At 42.5% G+C, this 20,085-nt stretch overlaps 1 protein-coding gene across 1 annotated transcript; it reads left to right on the top strand.

Moving 5' to 3' along the window:
* The first annotated feature begins 14,370 nt into the window (after positions 1-14,370).
* On the top strand, positions 14,371-15,765 carry LOC148863138 (zinc-finger homeodomain protein 11-like). The gene has a single exon (XM_088980621.1). It carries the CDS (start codon positions 14,693-14,695, stop codon positions 15,593-15,595), a length of 903 nt encoding a protein of 300 aa, XP_088836747.1. The 5' UTR covers positions 14,371-14,692; the 3' UTR covers positions 15,596-15,765.
* Positions 15,766-20,085: the final 4,320 nt, after the last annotated feature.

The raw sequence follows: 20,085 nt of genomic DNA, 5'->3' as shown, positions 1-20,085 counted from the left end.
TCTGCTCCTCTCAAATAATATCACACCGACCTTAAAGGCACATCCCACTGTGTATTGGGAACATCTATCATGTTTATGTGTTATTATTTACAGGAGATGTTCCCAATATACGATGGGATGTGCTTGTGAGGTGCCCTGTGTGAGAAACGGATCTTAATTCGGAACATTTTGCCATAAAGGATAAGGGAGATGTTCCCAATTACACTCCAGAATCCCAGATCTTCCTTGTACAATCTTTTCCGACTTCCCTACCCACAGCGAGGATGGGGGGATTATATACTAAAAAATGCAGTGTTGTGTTTAACCCATTCATGTCGTCATGCTAAAGGTTTGGAGTCTGGATTTAATCCCAACAACACAGTCTCAATAAGCCATAGCAGCCTTTCATCATGAACATCTCCATTGGTCCTTCATGGTGAGATGTACACAATGTACAGACGTAATGGTTTGTTGTGACAAGATGTGAGCTCAAAGGGTTGAGGGTTCATCCAATGAATTCAAATCCAAATCTCCTACTTACAAGAATTCTGTTCACGTCTACCCACATAACATCACAACATACATAGAAAACATCTCATCCTCCTATACAGTATTATGCACGGAGAGATGTTCTTAATACACGGAGACATGTATATTGTGGGTAAACGTGGATTGAGTTATTATGGGCAGAAGATCTGGAGTCAATGAATTTATATCAGTGGTGTAATAGGAACAAATGTTGATGATGATAATCGCAGGCTAAGACTGTCTAATCGCCAACAACATTGGCAACTTATCTGAGATCATTGAGAAGAATTTTTCACACACCAAAAAAAAAGAACATCTATAAAATGAGAACATGACGGTGTTTGATTAAAAAAACAAAGCATTACATCAATTTGATTCAAAACATATTTACATCTTATTGGGGTTGCATGCGATCATTGTTGTAGGAATCTTTTCTAAAAAAAAAAAGTATTTTTTTTCTTGATACCTAAACGGTTTTCGCTTTTATTGGGCCAGTTAAAATAAGGCATAAGGCAACACTTATGCCTATCAAGCCGTAAAATAACAATTGAACCTGCACGCCATGATTCACATTTTGTGTGGGTCACATGTGGGTCGTGTTATATCGATGTAGCACAATCCAATTTATAATTTTATTTGAATTTGCCCAATATTGGGGATGGGGTAGGAAAATTCGAGGATTCTCCATTCTCGATGAGGAGTGGAATGCTTTGCCCTGAATTCGCGCGACACTACTATGGGGTAGGGAAAGGGATGGAGTAACCCTGCCCTGAATCCACCATATTGTCATTTCTATATAATTGTTAATTATTAGTGGAATTAATAAAAATGTTAGCTTTTATAATTATTTTTATTTATATAAAGTTAATCAAATTTTCATTTAAAAAGAATAAAAAGAATAAAAAATATTAAAATTACTATGAATTATTAATAAAACTAAATTTATTAAAAAATATTTGTTCATATTCAATTAACAATAATTATTTTTTATAAATCAACATTAAATGAAAAATAAAATTCTTAAATATTTCAAATTTTTTGTGCATCGCACGGGTCCCTGCTAGTAACCATTAAAAATTCATCAAAATCCAGTGGGTGATGAGTGATGGTGCGCGATCTAGATACTCCTAACTGAAAGACGATCTGAACTCCAGTTGCACAGTGAGCTGGACTGATTTGCAAAATAGTAGATCAGAGAACCCGGGGTAGCTAACCCAGTGAGGTCGCTCCGATGCTTAAGTCAGTACTATATTGTGGATGCGAGCTGAATACTTGAGTGCTTGAATACTAGTGAGTAAAATAATCACGCGTACCTTTGCCTTGGGGTTTTATGTCCTTATATAATGGAGTAGTCGTGGGCCTTACGAAAGAGCTTCGGGATCTTCGGGCTGTGCGGATAAGATATGCTCCATTTTTTAAAGAGAGCAATGTGTTGATAAGATTAATCGTCTACCTCTGATTCAGGCGGAGCTAGAATGAGTCTCGTCATGATCCAAGAAATTTGGGGTCCGTTGGGGAGGCCTTTCGAGTCAATTACGTGGCGTTTTGGCTCTTTAGCTATGAACTAGTACTTCGGTTCTTTAGTCTCGAACTGGATTAGGTGTCGAGGTGTCTATATGCTGAGGTGGTTTTTGGGCCGAGTTGGTTGAACACCCGAGCTCCGAATGTTTCAGGCCGGGTTTGTTTGGCTGAGTTGTCACCCCTCGAGCAGATCGCATCTACGTGTCCCCATCTTACTAGGTCGTGCCAAATCACCCTTCATCAATTGCCCCCACTCCCTGTGCCAAGGGTCCTGACCCGGTGCGGGGAGTTCATGACGAGTCTAGGTGGGTTTGGCACGAAGTCTAGGCAACTTGAAGGGCGAACCGCTGGTCGGACCTGTTTAATCATCTGACTCAACCACAAAATGACCCAAGTCGCGTCTCAGTCATGCGCGTACGTCACACTGTTTATAAATTCTGCGGACGCCAAAAGGCGCGCTCAACCGATTTCATCCTCGGCATGCAGCCAGTTTTCATGGGAGCCATATAGGGGGTCGAAGGGCCCATTACCTTTGCCATAAGTCGTGTAATTGAGCTCTCCTAAGATCACGTCTTCAGCTCGCCATTCTTTCCCTGTGTCCGAGGTCGTTATCGTCTTCTTTGGTGAGTTCGTCTTCTTTCACTAGTTGTTCCCTTTTCCTTTTCTTGGACAAAGTGTCTAGTGCTAGCATAGATAGGTTACTTAGTGACTCTAGCGAGGCTGGGGATGCCGATGTGCGGTCCTTAGCTCCCGTCATTGAGGCTAGCTCTTCACTAGAGAGCTCCTCTTTAAGCCTTTTAGGAGAAATGCCTTTACTTGACGTCGGGCCATCTCGGCTTGAGGAACCCAAACCTCAGGTAGAGCGGCTAACCTCCGGAGAGGGAGTCTCATCTTCTACTTGAGGTCGGGATCCGGACAACTCCGGCCCTTCCACGATGACCTCAGACAGGCTGTTGTCCTTGATAGCTCGTTACCGTCTCCCTGACACTCTTGTTTTTAGCATTCCTTTGGGTCAGTACCCTTGGGTTCACGATCATTATGAACTCATGGTTTTTTAGGAGCAACTCGTAGTTGGGATACACTTTCCGCTCCACCCCTTCATCGTAGAAATCATTAAGTTCTTTAACATCACCATTGACCAGCTACACCTGAACTCCATCTATTTCATTGTTGGTACGATCTCACTTTTCCACGAATATAACCGACCTCTTACTTTAGACATCTTTAGCTCGATTTGTCCATTAAAAAGAGCTCTTCTTGCCTGTACGGGGACACCCGACAGAGCTATTATATCTCACCTCGCTCCAGGTTCAAGGTCCTGTTCGGTAACCTGAACAAGATATTGACCTGGAAGAGGAGGTACTTCTTTGTTTGGAGCCCTGAAGGATGGCCATTCTCGACTCACTGGCGAGTGGCCATTAAGGACCCCGGGGTGAAGCTGGATGCAGAGACTAGGGCGGTCATCCACTCTTGGAGGGGCCTCGGCCTTGAGATGAAAGATTTCCAGGCCGAGGAGAAGCTTGCACGAGCTGGGCTGAGTCCTCCTGGTAGGCCTCCACCTCGGCACACACATTACCTCTCCTTTTTCCTTTCTGCACTTACTTCAGTTCGTAGCTAACTCTTTTTCTTCTCTCTTGCAGAAGCTATGACAGGTGTTGATGCCACTAACCTTTTGAGGAGTGTTCAAAGGGGGAAAAAGATAAAGGTTTCGAAGAGGTCCCGTCGAGAGGAGGCCACCTCTTTGGTTCCTGCCGGTCCCGAGGTTGCAGCACCAGAGCCACCCTCTACCAAGCTCCCAGGGGAGGAGGTACGTTCCCAACCCCCGATTGTTGACTTGGACGAGGATCAGGATGAGGGTACCCCACCTCGCAAGCCCGAAGGTACTTCGGTTCCCGAGCCTCGGTCCCCTTCAGCAAAGGAGAGTATAATGACTCCGAGGCACGGGCTCCTTAAGAGATGGGATGTCGTGTTTCCTGTAGAGGTCGCGGAGTGGGTTGACATGCCAACAAGTCAGTTTGGAGGGAGGGCAGCCTCCTACTGTATGGTGGTAAGTAACCTGCCCCTTCATTCACTTTCTTATTCTTCTGTCAATGACACTTACACTTGCTTTCTATTATTTTAGGTGAACTCCGCTATCCACTCGCTCGTCTACCAATCTGAGATCCACTTGAAGTGAGCTTAGGAGGCTGAAGAGAACTCTTGAAAGCTTTATCGCGAGCTAGATTTAGCTCGAGGTGAAGTTCTTAGAGCCAAGAATGGAGCTTGGAGCCAGGAGGGGCTGATCCTAGTGCTGACGGAGGAGAAGAAGAAGCTCAGGAAGCTCAAGGTGGAGAATGAAGATCTCCTCCAAGAGAATGAAAACCTTGAGGCGATGATCAAGGAGCACGCTGAGATCTTCAGATCCGCCATTTAGGAGGCGAGGATTCAAGAAAGAGATCACGCCATCAAGGAGTTCAAGGAGTCCGCTGAGTTTTACGACCTCCAAGTTGAGTATGGCTCTGGCTCGTACCAGTTGGGCTTCAAGCTTTACAAGTGGTTGATGTGGCAGAAGTTTCCCGACGTCAACTTCGGATCTATCTCCATGCCCACCGGTACTCCTGAGATGGCGAAGGAGGTTGACGAGGAACCTGACTCCTCCAAGGGAGAAAGCGATGAAAAACTTCTCGAGGCGAGACCGTCAAGGGAAGCAGGCCAAGATGATGTGGAGGAGGACCACATGGAGACTAACCTACCTGCTGGAGGGGATTCTGGCAGATCTGATGTTTAAACATGCCTCTTTTCTTGGATACCCCCCATAGTGTGTATGTCCCGGGCCTCCGAGCCCGATTTTAGTAAGCATGTACTCGAAACCTTTATGCTAATGAAATATAATGATTCAAAAAATCTTATGCAAAATCTTTCTAAAAAAATTTTTCTAAGTGTTGGTTATCCCGAAGTGCCAGACTAATGAGCTAGACTCCAAGTGGGATTAACCTTACATCTCCGAGGTGGATAGACAGTGTAGGGTATGCACCCGACCAGTCTATACACAGGCTACTTAAAGGCAATTGGTTATCCCAAAGTACCAATCTAGCGAGCTGGACTCCAGGTAGGAACAATCCTTGTGTTTGTTGTGCGTCGAGGAGGATAGACACTGTAGGGTATATACCCAACTTGTCTATGCACGGGCGACATACTTGCCCAAGCCAAGGTGGCGATTGGAGATCATTGCGCCTATGCCAAATAGGCGACTAGGGCTTGTCTGCCTATGCTGAAGAGGCGACTAATACTTATTGTAGTTGTCAGCTCGGTACCATAGCCCTTAGGCTTCTGAGAGTGACTCACAGTCCTCTCTCCAGTCAGTCGTCTTTTTTTATCAGTTCGGTGGTCGCATAGAGAAATTTTGCCTTAGAGTCATAGGCTCATAAGTAGTACCTTCTTAGGTTATTGATATTGCATGCTCGAGGTACCTGCTTCCCTTCCAAAGTCTCGAGCTCGTATATACCCTCCCCGAATACCCGCTTTACATGGTATGGACCTTCCCAATTTGGTTCAATCTTACCTACACCAGGTTCAGGTACCTTAATTTTCCGAAGAGCTAGGTCGCCGATATGGAACTATCGCTTTCTTACCTAGGCGTTATAGTACCAAGCTACTTTCTGTTGGTAGGCTATGGTCTGAATGTAGGCCAGGTCTCAAACCTCCTTTACCAGGTCCAGGTTGGTATGGAGTTCGTCATCGTTTGTTTCCTCATCATAAGCCTCCAATCGTAATGTTGGTACCTCGATCTTTGCCAGGATCATCGCCTCTATGCCATATGTGAGGTTGAAGGGGGTCTCACCCATCATAGTCTTGATAGTAGTTCGGTAGGCCCAAAGGACATTGGGCATATCGTCTACCCACAATCCCTTGGCTCGAGTTAAGCGAGCTTTCAGTCCATGAAGTATCGCCCTGTTAGTTACTTCTACTTGTTCGTTCGCTTCGGGGTATGCCATCGAGGTAAAGTTTTCATGAATTCCCATCTCGACACACCAGTTTTGAAACTTAACATCTTCGAACTGTTTCCCATTGTCGGATATCAACACCCAGGGTAGTCTGAAGCGGCATACTATGTTTTTCTAGAAGAAATTCTGTATGTTACGGGCTGTGATCGTTACCAAGGATTCGACTTCCACCCACTTTGTAAAATAATCTACTACGACAACCAAGAAACCTCCTCTGACCTGTTACTGGTGAGAAAAGACCAAGGATGTTGATTCCCCACTGTGCAAAGGGCCATGGGTTGGTGAGGTATTTCAAATCAGTAGTAGGTTGGTGGTGGATGTTGGCATGCCTTTGACACTTGTCAAACTTTTTGAAGAGCTCGAGTGCATCTGCCTTCATTGTTGGCCAATAATAGGCCTTGCCTTAACACTTTCTGTGCGAGGGCTCTGCCCCCCAAGTGTCCACAACACAAGCCTTCATGAGTGTCGTAAAGTACATGCTCAGCTTCTGAGTGTCGCAAGCAATGCAGGTAAGGGAGTGTGAAAGATCTTCTGTACATCTATCCGTCTATGAGGATGTACTTAGTTGACTGGCGCTTTACCTTCCGAGCCGCATTGCATTTTGCAGGTAGGGTCTCGTGGAGTAGATAACTTGTGAGTGGGTCGATCCAGCTCGGTTCCGCTTGTGACATGGGAGCGACCTCTTTTGCTCCCCCGAGAATGCTAGGCCGAGGTATGTCCTCTATGTACATAGTTCGCATAGTGTTACTGCTCGTGCTAGCTAGACGTAACAAGGCGTCGGCCTGAATGTTCTCGGACCTCGGAATTTGTCTGATAAAGCAGGAGACAAAGCTGCACAGGATCTCTCTGACTTTGGTCAAGTAAGCTGTCATAGTGGGGTCACGGGCTTCGTACTCACCAGTGACTTGGTTGACCACTAGTTGTGAGTTGCTGCATACAATGAAGTGCTTTGCTTTCATTTCCCTTGCTAAGGTTAGCCCATCGATCAACGCTTGATATTCTGCTTCAATCGATGCCTCGAATCCGAATCGGAGAGCATACTCCAACTTCACCTCACTTGGGTCGTACAGTATCAGTCCTGCACCACTTTCCTAGTAGTTGGACGAGCCGTTGATGTGGAGGATCCATGTCTCCTTGTCCTAGGTCGGTTCCACTCTGACTAGGGCTGGCTTTGCACTGGTTGACGCTCCATCGTGTGAACGAGCTCGGTCAATTCGAGAGTCGCTACGCCGAATGTGCACTATGATACAAAATCTACCAAGACCTGAGCTTTGACAACTGGTCGATGCTCATATTGGATATCTCGATGGACCACTTTGTTAATCTTCCATACACCTCGAGCTTGAGTAGAATCTGCCTCAAGGGTTTGTTGGTGAGAACAACGATAGTATGGGCCTAGAAGTACGGGTGAAGTTTTTGAGCTGCTATGATCGGTGCATATGCTAGTTTCTCGATCTCTGGATATCTAGTTTCTACATTCTGCAAAATTTTGCAAACATAGTAGATGGGTTATTGAACCCGATCTACTTCTTTGATTAGTAACTAACCACTTCATCGCTCACAGAGAGGTATAGTTTTAACACGTCCCCTTCTTCGGGTTGAGTTAAAACTGGGGCGGTACCTAAGTACCTTTTCAGCTCATCAAAAGTGAGCTGGCATTCTTCAGTCCTATCGAAGTCCTTGCTCTTTTTTATAACTTTAAAAAAGGGTAGACACCGGTCTGCCGATTTAGACATGAAGCGGCTCAGGGCGGCTATCCGGCCAGCTAGCCTCTGGACCTCTTTTATTTTACGAGGTGGTCTCATATCTAGAATCGCTTTTATTTTGTCCAGGTTGGCCTCAATGCTGCATCGGTTGACTATATAGCCTAGAAATTTACCCAAAGTGACTCCGAAGACGCATTTATTGGATTTAACTTCATGTTATATCTTCATAAAATTTGAAAAACATCTTTTAAATCATTCAATAAAGAATTGGAAAACAAGGTCTTCACGACCATGTCATCAACATAACATTCTACTTTATTGCCAATTAAAGGCTTAAAAATTTTATTTACAAGGCGCTGGAATGTTGCCCCAACATTTTTTAATCTGAAGGGAATGACCTTATAACATTATAACTCAAGCTCAGTTATGAAAGCGGTATTGTCTTCGTCAACGGAATCCATCCTAATCTGGTTGTAACTGGAATAGGCATCCAAGAAGCTCAGCAACTCATGCCCTGAGGTCACATCCACTCGGTAGTCGATCTTGAGAAACGGGAAGCAGTCTTTTGGATAGGCTATGTTTAGGTCGGTGTAGTCAATGCACATGCGCCATTTGCCATTGCCTTTTTTCACCTCAACAGGGTTAGCCACCCAGCTCGGGAAATGGACTTCCTTGATGAAGTCTACCATGAAGAGCTTCCCAACCTCTTCATCGACTACCCTCCAATGTTCTGGGGTGAGGTTGTGCTTCTTTTTCTTTACTGGCCTAAGTAAAGGGTCAGTATTAAGTTTGTGAGTTTTAATTTTTTGACTAATCCCAGGCATCTCTGCTGTGGACCAAGAAAAAATATCTAAATTTTCTAGTAAGAAACTTACTAGTTGGGTTCGAAGTGGTTCGTTGATCGAGACACCGATCTGAAGAGTTTTGGCTGGTTCAGCGGAAGAGACTGGTATGTAGACCATCTCTTCTTTCGGGGAAGCTCGTTCGTCAGTATACTCCACTGGTCACTCGAGCTGGACATCCTCTACCATCTTTGCTTTTCCTTTTAAGGCAGCCACGTAGCACTTGCGGGATTCGAGTTGGTCACCTCGCATGACTCCCATTCTGTAATCAGTTGAGAATTTCATCGCTAAGTAGTAAGTGGATACTATCGCACGTAAAACATGCGTGATAGGCCGACCTACTATTGCATTGTAAGGGGAGGGAGTTGTGACTACCAGGAATGTGTGCTCAAATTGCACAATGTTTGGCCACATGCCGGCTTCCACGAATACTGTGATTCGACCAAGAGGTCTGACCTCTTAGCCGCTAAACCCTATCAAAGGCGTATCTACCGATTTCAAGTCGCTCTGCTGTAATTGTAATTTGTCAAAGGTTTCCTTGAAGAGAATGTCTGTTGAGCTGCTTGAGACCACCAAGATGCGTTTTACCTTGAAGTCGTTAATCCTTAGCTTCACCACTAAAGCATCATCATGACGGTACTGGATTTCGCACGCATCATCCTCAGTGAAGTAGATCGGTTCTTCGAGCTGATGTCACTTTGGCGGGCTTTCACCTTTGTTCTCCCATTCGTGGACTGATGTCCTCCTAGTTGCCAATGTACATGCAACGATGATGGACCCGCCGATGATCATGTTAATCACCCCGCGGACTGGTCTTTCCTTTGGCAACTGTCGCGGTGGTTGCTCATTTTTCCTGCTGACCTCGGGGCCATTCCTCCTCTGGTCCCCCTGTCGATCTTCTCGTCGGTCTGCTTGCCCCCTCTCTTCTCGCAATACGTAATTCTTCAGATACTTGTGACGGATAAGTTCCTCGATCTCGTTGCAGAGATTCCTACAATTCTCTGTGTTGTGTCCACGATCTCGGTGGAAATGGCAGTAGACATTCGGGTTTCTTGTTGTCAGGTCTCCCCTTAACTTGGGAGGCCATTTGACGAAGGAGGAATCCTTAGTAGCCATTAAGATCTCTCATCGCTTAGCATTCAAAGGCGTATAGCTCGTTCTCTCCACAGGTAGGGTCCTAGAGCGCTAACCTGGCTTGTGGGTGCGCGAGGGGGACCGACTTCTTGACTTACTTCTCTCTCTTCCTCTTTTCTGGCGGTGGATTGTCCATTCTCTCTTTTCCTCTTTTCTAGCGGTGGATTGTCGATCTTTTGGTTGATCTCCTCCTCGGTACCGATGAACTGATCTGCTAACTTGAGGAATTCGGTGATATCTTTTGGTTTGTTAGCTTGCCACTTGAACTCTTTATGGGTGATTCCTTTCTCTCCAAGCATGTATTGTTGAAGCGCTTTATATAGCTTCTGATTGATTGTCCTTCCCTTTGAATCGTGTTCAGAAGGCTTTCTTGCGACTTTGGGCACCTCTTGCTAGTAATGAAGTGCACAGTAAACAGGTCGGCAAATTGGGACCAGCTTTTGATGGAGCCAGGTGCGAGGTTCCGATACCAAGTTCTGACTACCCCCTAAACGTAGTGAAGAAGCCCACACACATGTAGGACTCTTCAGCCCTAGCAAGGTGCATCTGAGACTAGAAGGAATCCACATGATCATTGGGGTCAAACAACCCATCATACTTGTCTAACGAGGGCACCTTGAAATCTTTCGGCATCGAAGTTGCTAAGAGCTCGGGAGACAGAGGAGATGACCGGAAAAGTAATGAAGGCATAGTCTCCGTAGCCACCGAGCTCACTTCTTCATTTTCTTTGGTTTGCTTTGCTTGTTGGCTTGGCTTCGTCAACGAATTGTTTCTGGCTGATGAGCGGCATGTCTTGCGATGTCACCGCTGCTGCTTCTTCATCGGCTTGGCGTTGGTACTACTGATTTCGGTCTGGTATGATATTTCGACATCACTACAGACATTATCGCGAGGTAGATCCTAGTTCTTTCTTGCTAGGTTCTCTTGGTTGTGGATTCACACTGGTTATCGCGAGGGATGGAGGGGTCCTGCCTCGAGTTCGCACCTTGAACTCCAGGCTGGTTATTATCTCCTCGCGAGCCATCATTTTCTTGTTGGGAGTGCCGAGGAGGATTGGCCTTGTTGAGCTGACTATCCCCAAACTAGTTTTTAAAATTTCCTTGTGAGATTGGAGGAGTGTGCTGACTGTCTCTCCTCCCACAGGGCGAAACCTGACCCCTGGGAGGATTCGGTACTTCCAAGCCGATTCAGGTTTTGGCCCTGACGTAACCCTGGGTGCCGGGGTGGAATCGGCTGCAGTGGTGGGAACTGCTGCTGATACTGCAAGTACATATAGTAATGTTGATACTGTTGGAATTGTTGGACCTGTTGCATCTAGATCTGTATTTTCCAAACGCACTGAACAAGGTCATGGAATTGGGAGTGCCCGATTCCAAGAGGGACCACAAATGGTTCGGAGAAAGTTGCGCCCACTGGGGGAAGCGGGACACTCACTTGCATAGTGCCCTGCGGTACGGACAGTGACGAGACTCCTGACACTGTAAGAGGAATAGTAAAATGACCAATGCATACCGTAGAACCTTGGGGGAAGATTGATTGCTGATCTTGCCCCCCAATGACGTTCATCTCGATACTTTTTCCAGTGTTGCTGGAAGAGTCCATTGGGATAAGTAAAATTTCAACTAAAGTTGGGATGACCTTTCGATCGTTTCCCACAGACGACGCCAATTGATGGTGCGCGATCTGGATACTCCTAGCTGGAAGACGATCCGAACTCCAATTGCGCGGTGAGCTGGACCGATCTGCTAAATAGTAGATCAGAGAACCCGTGGTAGCTAACCCGGCGAGGTCGCTCCGATGCTTAAGTCAGTACTATACTGTGGATGCGAGCTGAATACTTGAGTGCTTGAATGCTAGTGAGTAAAATAATCACGTGTACTTTTGCCTTGGGGTTTTATGTCCTTATATAATAGAGTAGTCATGGGCCTTACGAAAGAGCTCCGGGATCTCCAGGCTATGCGGATAAGATTTGTTCCGTTTTTGAAGGAGAGCAATGTGTTGATAAGGTTTATCGTCTACCTCCGATTCAGGCGAAGATAGGATGAGTCTCGTCGTGATCCGAGAAATTTGGGGTCTGTTGGGGAGGCCTTTCGAGTCAATTACGTGGAATTTCAGCTCTTTAGCTCCGAACTGGTACTTTGGTTCTTTAGTCCCGAAGTGGAATGGGTGTCGAGGTGTTTCTACGCCGAGGTGGCTGAACATCCGAGCTTCGAATGTTACGAGCTGGGTTTGTTTGGCTGAATTGTCACCCCTCGAGCAAATCGCGTTGACATGTCCCCTTTTTACTAGGTTGTGCCAAATCACCCTTCATCAATGAATAAATTTCGCCTTCGTATAAATTGTAGGAGATTAGGACTGGGATCTAACTGTTGACCACCTAGAGTAATCCCTCAATGATAACCCTAAATGAACTTGACTTTTAATCTCTCTCTCACACACACTTACATATATATATATATATATATATATAAAGTTCTATACAAATATAACATATCTTAAATTCACGGGGATATGTAATTGCAAGTATGTGAAGAGTTTTTGTTTGCAGGTAATCCCATTTTTGCATATAATGCAACCCCCGCACCCTTACCTAAGTCTTCAAACCAATCCAATTCAATATTTTTTTTTTGTTTGTTTTCTTTTTGGGGCATTCTTTTTTTGGGTTTGGAGAGGAGGCGAAAGTTGGTCAATGGGGATTTTCATTGTACTTTGTATATTATTCCCAAACAAATTATTAGTGTTTTCAATCTGCTATTGACCTAGTCGGTCAAATCGTTCAAACCGTCACCAATAATGATTTCGGGCCCAATTCGGTCAAGACCTGTCAGATGATCAAAAACCATTGACTTGATCAAGAGCTATTCAACCTAGACGGTTTAACCGTTGACCTATTCGATCCGGTCACTAGTCATGGGATGCGCACTCAATGATGCAAACTTTTAGAGGCCATAACTTTGCACTTCAATGTCTAATTAGGGTGTTTTTTTTTTTTATTTTGAGTAACTTTTCAAAATCTATGCATCCAAGGGGCCATAGGCACCTTGCCTTGTTATTTTCATGAAAAAAATCCCCCTTTTGGCCTCAAATTACAATTTTTAATATTTTTTTATAAATAAAAGAAATTAAAAATGGATTAAAAACATAATTTAAATACAAAAATACATATAACATATCTAAAACATATTTATATATTATTTAAAGATAAAATATATACTTATATATATGTATGTATATAAATAATTATACACCTTAAATACACATGGGTGGTCTGACCCATTTGACCCAAACGGTTGAACCGATGACACGCGACCCCGAGGCAAAAACGGTTCGACCACCTGATCGTTTTTTAAAACATTGCAAATTACCCTCCTTCCGCCGGTATTCCCTGTCAAATAAAGTCAAATTTGAGAATTAAAAATAAATCAGAATTTATATTTACCAGCGCAAATGAAAAGTAAAAAAAATAATAAAAAGTATCCATAAAAAAATTCGCTCAGAAGGTTGGTAGTGCCAAACGGGTGGGTTTTTCTGATAGATGCCAAATGGGTGGATCATAGTAGAGTGTAGAGAAGAGTATCACAAGGGTGCGAGTTCCAATGCTAGTGTATATGCACATATATCGATGTTTGAAGCCCCAACCCAGCTACGCTCATTGCATGATTGAGATGATGATGATGTCATCCTCACCGTGCATGATATCCAAGCTTTGCTTTTGTTTTTGTAGTCTGTGGTTTGAATTGCTTCGTGGTCTGTGCATTCGACGGTATTCGTACCAAGCCTAGTCAAGCAGCTTTGTGGTGCGTAAAGTACTCTATCGCTTCTCTAACGAGCAAATATAGGCCAGACCGAACACACCACCCAATTATATTACGACAAAAATAACCTGAACAAAAGTCTCATCTCTTATGGAACCAGTGCACGCAATGTGTAACAAGATGGGCTGAATTACCACGTGTCACACAGTCTGCGCTTTTTTATACCACGTGGCAGCACGGCAGCTGTTCCACGTGGGACCTGTTTTATTAGCCTGTCAATATGAAATCGCGATTAATTATTATTATTTTTTAGGGGCATTTCTGTCTTAATAAAAAACGGATTTTTCACTCTAATGAAAAACGGATTACTTGTAAGAAACATACACAATCAAATAAAACATACATCTTCAAAAAATTTAAAAGACGTGACAAATTGACAAAATGGCCACTCCATTTTTCAAAAGTTTTTTTTTGGCTGAAAACAAATAAACCGGTCGAAATTTTCTAAAAACAGAAGGGTCCCAGGTCTCTCTCAACTTCTCAAGTCTCAACCAGACAACCAATCGCTAGTTTCTGGTCATAAAACTAAAAAAGTAAAAAAAAAAAGAAAAATAAAAAGCAAACGGTTGTTTATTACTGCTATCAAAGAAATCAAATTCAGAACCATGCGGGTGCAGAAGGTGGATTATTTCTACTTCGATTAATTACAAAACAAAATGTAATTTTATTGGTTTAAATATTTAATCTCACATCATGAAATATTAAATAATACTACCGGGTTAACGCGGTCATCGAACGAGGGAACTCGTTCTGCAGGCTTAATGGAGGGCTGTGACAATATTAACTCGTGCGAATGCACGAGTCAATCGACCGAGTTTAGGTAATAAATATCTGAGACACGAATTTATTGCAAATTTACACCACATCTAACTTGAAGGGTTGAGAAACTTAACCAGAGATTAGAACCAGGGTTGAAAACTAGTGTTTAAGAAGGACACTTGTATAGTTGTGTTCTGTATTCCCGTCATCCACAAAGCCCAGATTTTTATCATCACTCATCACTGATCATCATCATCATCGTCGTCATCATCACCATCTCTCTCTCTCTTGTTCACCATCCTCCCTTCCCCATCTTTGTTCTCTACCTTCCGACCGTTTCTCACGAAGGAGAAGGCCCTCCTTTACCCATCCACCAAAACCCTAACTCTCAAAGCGTCTACAAATCCAGCTTAAATGTTCCAACCATGGACTTAGCCACCGATACAACCCCCAACAGCACAAGGAAAACCCAGGAAACCGACGGCGAGACACCATCTCCGACCCAACCAGCCAAGCTCAACGAACATCACATTTCCAAGCCTTTATCCTTCTCCAACGGCGTACTCAAGCGCCACCACCACCAGAATCACACCCCGACCACCCCTGCGGCGGTGGTTAGTTACAAGGAATGTCTCAAGAACCACGCGGCAAGCATAGGAGGCCATGCCTTAGACGGGTGCGGAGAGTTCATGCCCTCCCCATCTGCCACCCCAACCGACCCAACTTCCCTAAAATGTGCTGCTTGCGGTTGCCACCGCAACTTCCATCGCCGTGAACCTGATGAGGGTACCCACACGGTTGAGTATCATCACCAGCAACTGCAGCACCATCCTCACCAACCCATAGTAGCTCGCGGCAGGAGCCCAAATTCAGCCTCCCCGCCACCTCTCTTGTCTTCGTACTACCCATCTGCACCCCACATGTTGCTAGCACTGAGCACCGGCTTATCGGGTGCGCCGGAAAATCATGTGAGCACCACTGCGGCAGCAACAACAGCCGCGGCGGTAACGATGACGACAACAAACCCAAATGGAAGAAAGCGGTTTCGGACGAAATTCAGCCAGGAACAGAAGGAGAAGATGCATGCGTTCTCAGAGAGGCTCGGGTGGAAGATGCAGAAGACTGACGAAGAGGTAGTGGAGGAGTTCTGCAATGAGATTGGGGTGGGGAAAGGCGTCTTGAAGGTATGGATGCATAATAACAAACATACTTTCGGCAAGAGAGACGCAAATGGAAGTAGAAGTAGCCCTGACACCAACCACAACCACAGTCACCACAATGATAGTAGTGCTCATGTTACCACTAATGGTTCTTCCTCATCATCCTGAACCTTTTCCTTGTTCTTCTTGTTGTTATTGTCCAGAAACTATTAGAATGAGAGGGACTAGTTTTTTTCCTTCTTTTCTTTTGGTGATTACTGAATACTTTTGTTCAATTCTAGAAGAGAAGAAGGGAAGAGCAAAACAGAAAAAAAAAGGGAATTTATTTAGCTATTCAATTGTGGTTTACTTTTTTTTTTCAGTTTTATTAAATTTGTTGGATTTATGAGATGGGTGTGTTGGGTATTTCTCGATTTTCAGTTTTCTATTGATTCCAAATTCTTTACAAGTTTTGTTAACTGAATTCTTGATAAGGGTATGTCCTGGGCTTTTGGTATTTCCCATTTCGGTCTTCGTTTTATTACACAAAAGAAGAATTTTTTGAAATGCGTTTTGTGGGAAATTTTTGGTGAAAGATTGGTTGTGTTCTTGGAAACTTCATCGTTTCTTTTGTTCATTTTCTTCTTGTTTCCATCGTTAATAACTCCCTTTTCTGAAACAAATAAAAGTTGAGACACATATAGATACACAAACAGAAAGAGAGAGAGAGAGAGAGATTCAAATTTAAGTTTGTAATCGTTTAATTTATGTCTCTTATTTTCTTTATTAGGGAGGAGCACAAATTAGTAGCAGAGTTTTTCTTTCTTGAGTTATTAATTATTTTTAATCTACTTTGATTGGGTGAAGCTTGAATGCTTAACAATCGTTGTAACCTTACAAATTGTTCTGCCTTGATTCTTCTCCTCCATTTCTAGTAGCAATTCAATTGGTTGCTACAGTTTGGATTTTCTTTTGTTTTTCTTTCTCATGTTCTTTGGTATTTGATATTATTTTGCTCTGTTCAATGCCATCATTTTCGACTGTCCAAATTGAGAGACTGTACCTCTATCAATGTTGTCAACTCCCATCCAAATTGCTCCATTTATTTGGTTTCATTTCTCTTTTTCTTTCCTTGAGTGCACAGTGCTTTTAATTTGTTCCGGTTTCTATCTATTTGGTGCTTTCAACAATTCTACTATACAATCATGTCGGGATAAATGGAGTATGGGAGGTTGGTGGAGGTAGATTTGGGAGAAAAGAAGGGAGAGCCCTGAAATCTGTTTGAAAATTTATTGTCTGATGAGGATGAACAGTGGTATTTAATGAATTCATCAGTTTCCTCCTGCAAACTGCAAAGTTGATTTGGTCTTTGCTTCCTTTTAACGGAAGCAAGCAAGAACAGTGTGCACCTTTCCTCCTTTTAGTTAGGTCTGGGAGTTGGATTTCCTTCGTATTATTTAGTCTTGCTTTATTTTTTTCTTTTCTTTCTTTGCGGTGGTGGAGGTTGTGGTTGTCATTGTTGACGTGGTTCTAACTTCTAAGCTTCTCTTAATCACACGTTAAACTGTGTGCTAATTAAATGTGTTTAGCCGAAGCTGAGACACAGAGCTCGCCTCACTCACGTGTAAGTTGTAGCTTGAAGGGACCGAAGAAACAAATCCGAACTCTATCATTTTTTTTTTTTTTTAATTAATGGGTTTACAAATACGCTGTGGACACGACTTTTGCTATCCTCCATACTGTTTGGTCGTACAGGCGGGGCCCATGTGGCAAAGCCGTATCAACTCGATCCCGACGGTACCTTTTTATTATTTGTGTAAATTAATTTTCTGACCAATTGAAAGCATGGGATTCCTTTCCTTTCGGGTGATGGTCAACCTGCGCCTGGCCCATCAGTGCCTGGGGAGGGAGTGGGCTTACCACTATTTCTTCTGCCCTTGATAAGTTTCTAGGACCTGTCAGTCAGTCCGCTTCCGGAATGGGGTCCATATGGCATTAGGAAGACCAGGGCCCACAAAGTGGGTTGTATTGTATTTGTCTCCCTCGAGTTCACATCGGGAGATGTTCCCAATACATGAGTCCCGCCTTAGAGGTACAGAGTTTTTACTTTTTACTTCTTACTACCCTAAAACTTACTGTTTGTTTGCATTGCTTTTTCTTTTCCCGTTTGAAAAGACCCTCTGTTTAGGGTTTTGGACGGGCTACAGTAGATGAGTGGACAGACAAAAAATACCACAAGGAATGGATGTCCCAGGCCTTAACTAATTCGTATTCTAGTCGGACCGCTCTTATGTGCTTCTAGACGAGCAAGGCTGGCTGTAATAACTGATAAGGTTCTACGTAAGTATTTAAAAGCATTGGGCCCGCATCTTTTACGGTGGGGCACTGGGGCTGGCTATAAATTTATTACTGGCGTTCAGTTAATCCGAATTTCTTCTAGACTGGACTATGGAGACGGAGACTGATGGCTTTGACGATAGTGGAGCAGCTCATTAAAAGGTGACCCTGTGCTGATCCTTGTTGGGTTCTTTACAAGATGTTGGCATCAATGATGATTCTTCATACCTGATTTTTTAAAAATCAGTGATTTTTGAAAAAGAAGTATCCTTTTTGGTTATTTGGTATCATTTCCTCCATGCCAGTTGATTTTTTCAGTTTGATATTGATTATTAAGAGATTATTTCTTATTGAAATTATGATTCCATGTGCCACACTGCCATAATTTAGATACCATCTAACGGTATAAATGGTAGATCCACATCTAATGGTCTAAATTATGTATAATAGTATTTCTGCAGAAAAAATTCTCGATAAATATAGAAAATAACAGAAAAATTCAGACTTTTTGTAAAAAAAATAGCAGATTTTTACAGGAAATTGCAGAAAATAACAAAACCTTGTGGAAAATAATAAAAATTAGATTTTTATTGCAAAAATTTGTATAATGTTCCAGAAAATTGCAAAATTTTGGTCAAATACAAAAATTAGCATTTTTTGCAGAAAATAAAAAATTTATGGGAAAATAGCAGAAAATAACAAAATGTTGTGAAAATTGCCGATATTGGCAGAAAATAACATAAACATAGCATATAATTGCAGATTTTTGCAGAAAATAACATAAAAATGGCATACAATTGCAGACTTTTGCAAAATAGAGTAGAAATTTTGTTAAATAGTGGGAAATTTCAGAAAATCCAAAATTTTGTAGAAAATAGCATACAATGCAGAAAATCCATAATTTTAAGGAAAACAGCAGATTTTTTTGCAGGAATATTGCAGAAAATAACAAAATTTTATGAAAATTTGTAGAAAATGGCATACAATTGCAGATTTATTGCAAAAGCTTGTAAAATGTCACATAAAATTGTAGAAATTTGGTTAAATATAAGAAAATTGCAGAAAATCCTGAATCTTGCAGAAGAACTGCAGATTTTTGTTAAGAAATATTTGCATATTTTGATAGAAAATTGCAGAAATCTGAAAAAGCTTGCTTAACATAGCAAGAAAATGCAGAAAATCCAGAATTTTGAAGAGAAATAGTAGACTTTATACTGAAAATTTGTAGAAAATAATAGAATTTTGTAGAAAACAATATCTGCTCAATCATTGTCATATCAGAATAATGCAATAATGAAATGTCGTGTCGAAATGAAGTTCAAGAAGGAACATATCAGCAAATCTAATGATTATGACTCAAGTGTCTCTCCCAGGCAATACTATATCTGATTGCATTTATCTTTGTATTAGAATTGGAAGATGAAGCAACATATTGTTGGCTCAAAGCTTCTTCATTACGCTCACGATATAATGACATGTCTATTCTCCATCAATGGTCAATGTGTGCATCGATATGTGCATCTCCTTTTAATGTATCATTGCATATCTAGGTCATAGCACGACATGTTATTCACAATGGGGAATTTTCCTTTCATTGTCCCCAAAGTAACACTCGATTACATTGCATAACGAGTGTGTGGGTGTGTGTTGTTAAAAAAACCCTCCTTTGACTTGGACCTATTATTGTGCCCTCAAAAATCATATAAATGGTACTTGTGACCGGTATAAGGAGTAAGGAAACCAGGTGCACTAGCAAAACCAACATCAACAAGGTAATATTTACTAGTATTTTGTTCTAGTGGTGAGAATAATGAAATAAGCGAATATGTGAAAATGACTCAATCTTTTAATTTCAATCACTTGGTGGAGGCATCAAAAACCCTACATTTGGCCTATCAATGGCTTTTGCCAATATCCTAGAGTCATGTGTTGAGCCTTCACAACTCGTGTATACAAATGTGAATAGCATGTCAAAACCACATATTGCTAATACATTTGAAGTGTAATCCTTCTTCCTACCTCTATTAGGAATTTGTTTTGCAACTGGCACACTAGTTGAAACATGTGTGCCATTCATAGCCCCCAAGCAATCTTAATACCATAACCCAACATAATTGTAGTATTGTACTGAAGAAATTTACTAATGAACCAGTTGATCAATCTCAAATGGGACAACTACCCTAAACATCGGGTAACATCTCTCTGAAGTCCTAATAAATATGGAAACTTCAGTGAATGATGGTGAATTACAAGCTCTCTCACTAACTTACAGATCGCTATAACAACCTTCTTCAAATATATGTTCTTGTCCAATAAGAATGTTGGAAACGCTCACCCATCAT

The sequence above is a fragment of the Nelumbo lutea genome, chromosome 3 (assembly GCF_056320005.1).
Source record: "Nelumbo lutea isolate HS-2025 chromosome 3, American lotus-T2T, whole genome shotgun sequence".
Classification (NCBI taxonomy): domain Eukaryota; kingdom Viridiplantae; phylum Streptophyta; class Magnoliopsida; order Proteales; family Nelumbonaceae; genus Nelumbo; species Nelumbo lutea.
Note: the sequence above shows the minus strand (reverse complement) of the source record. Positions and strands in the feature narration are given on the sequence as shown.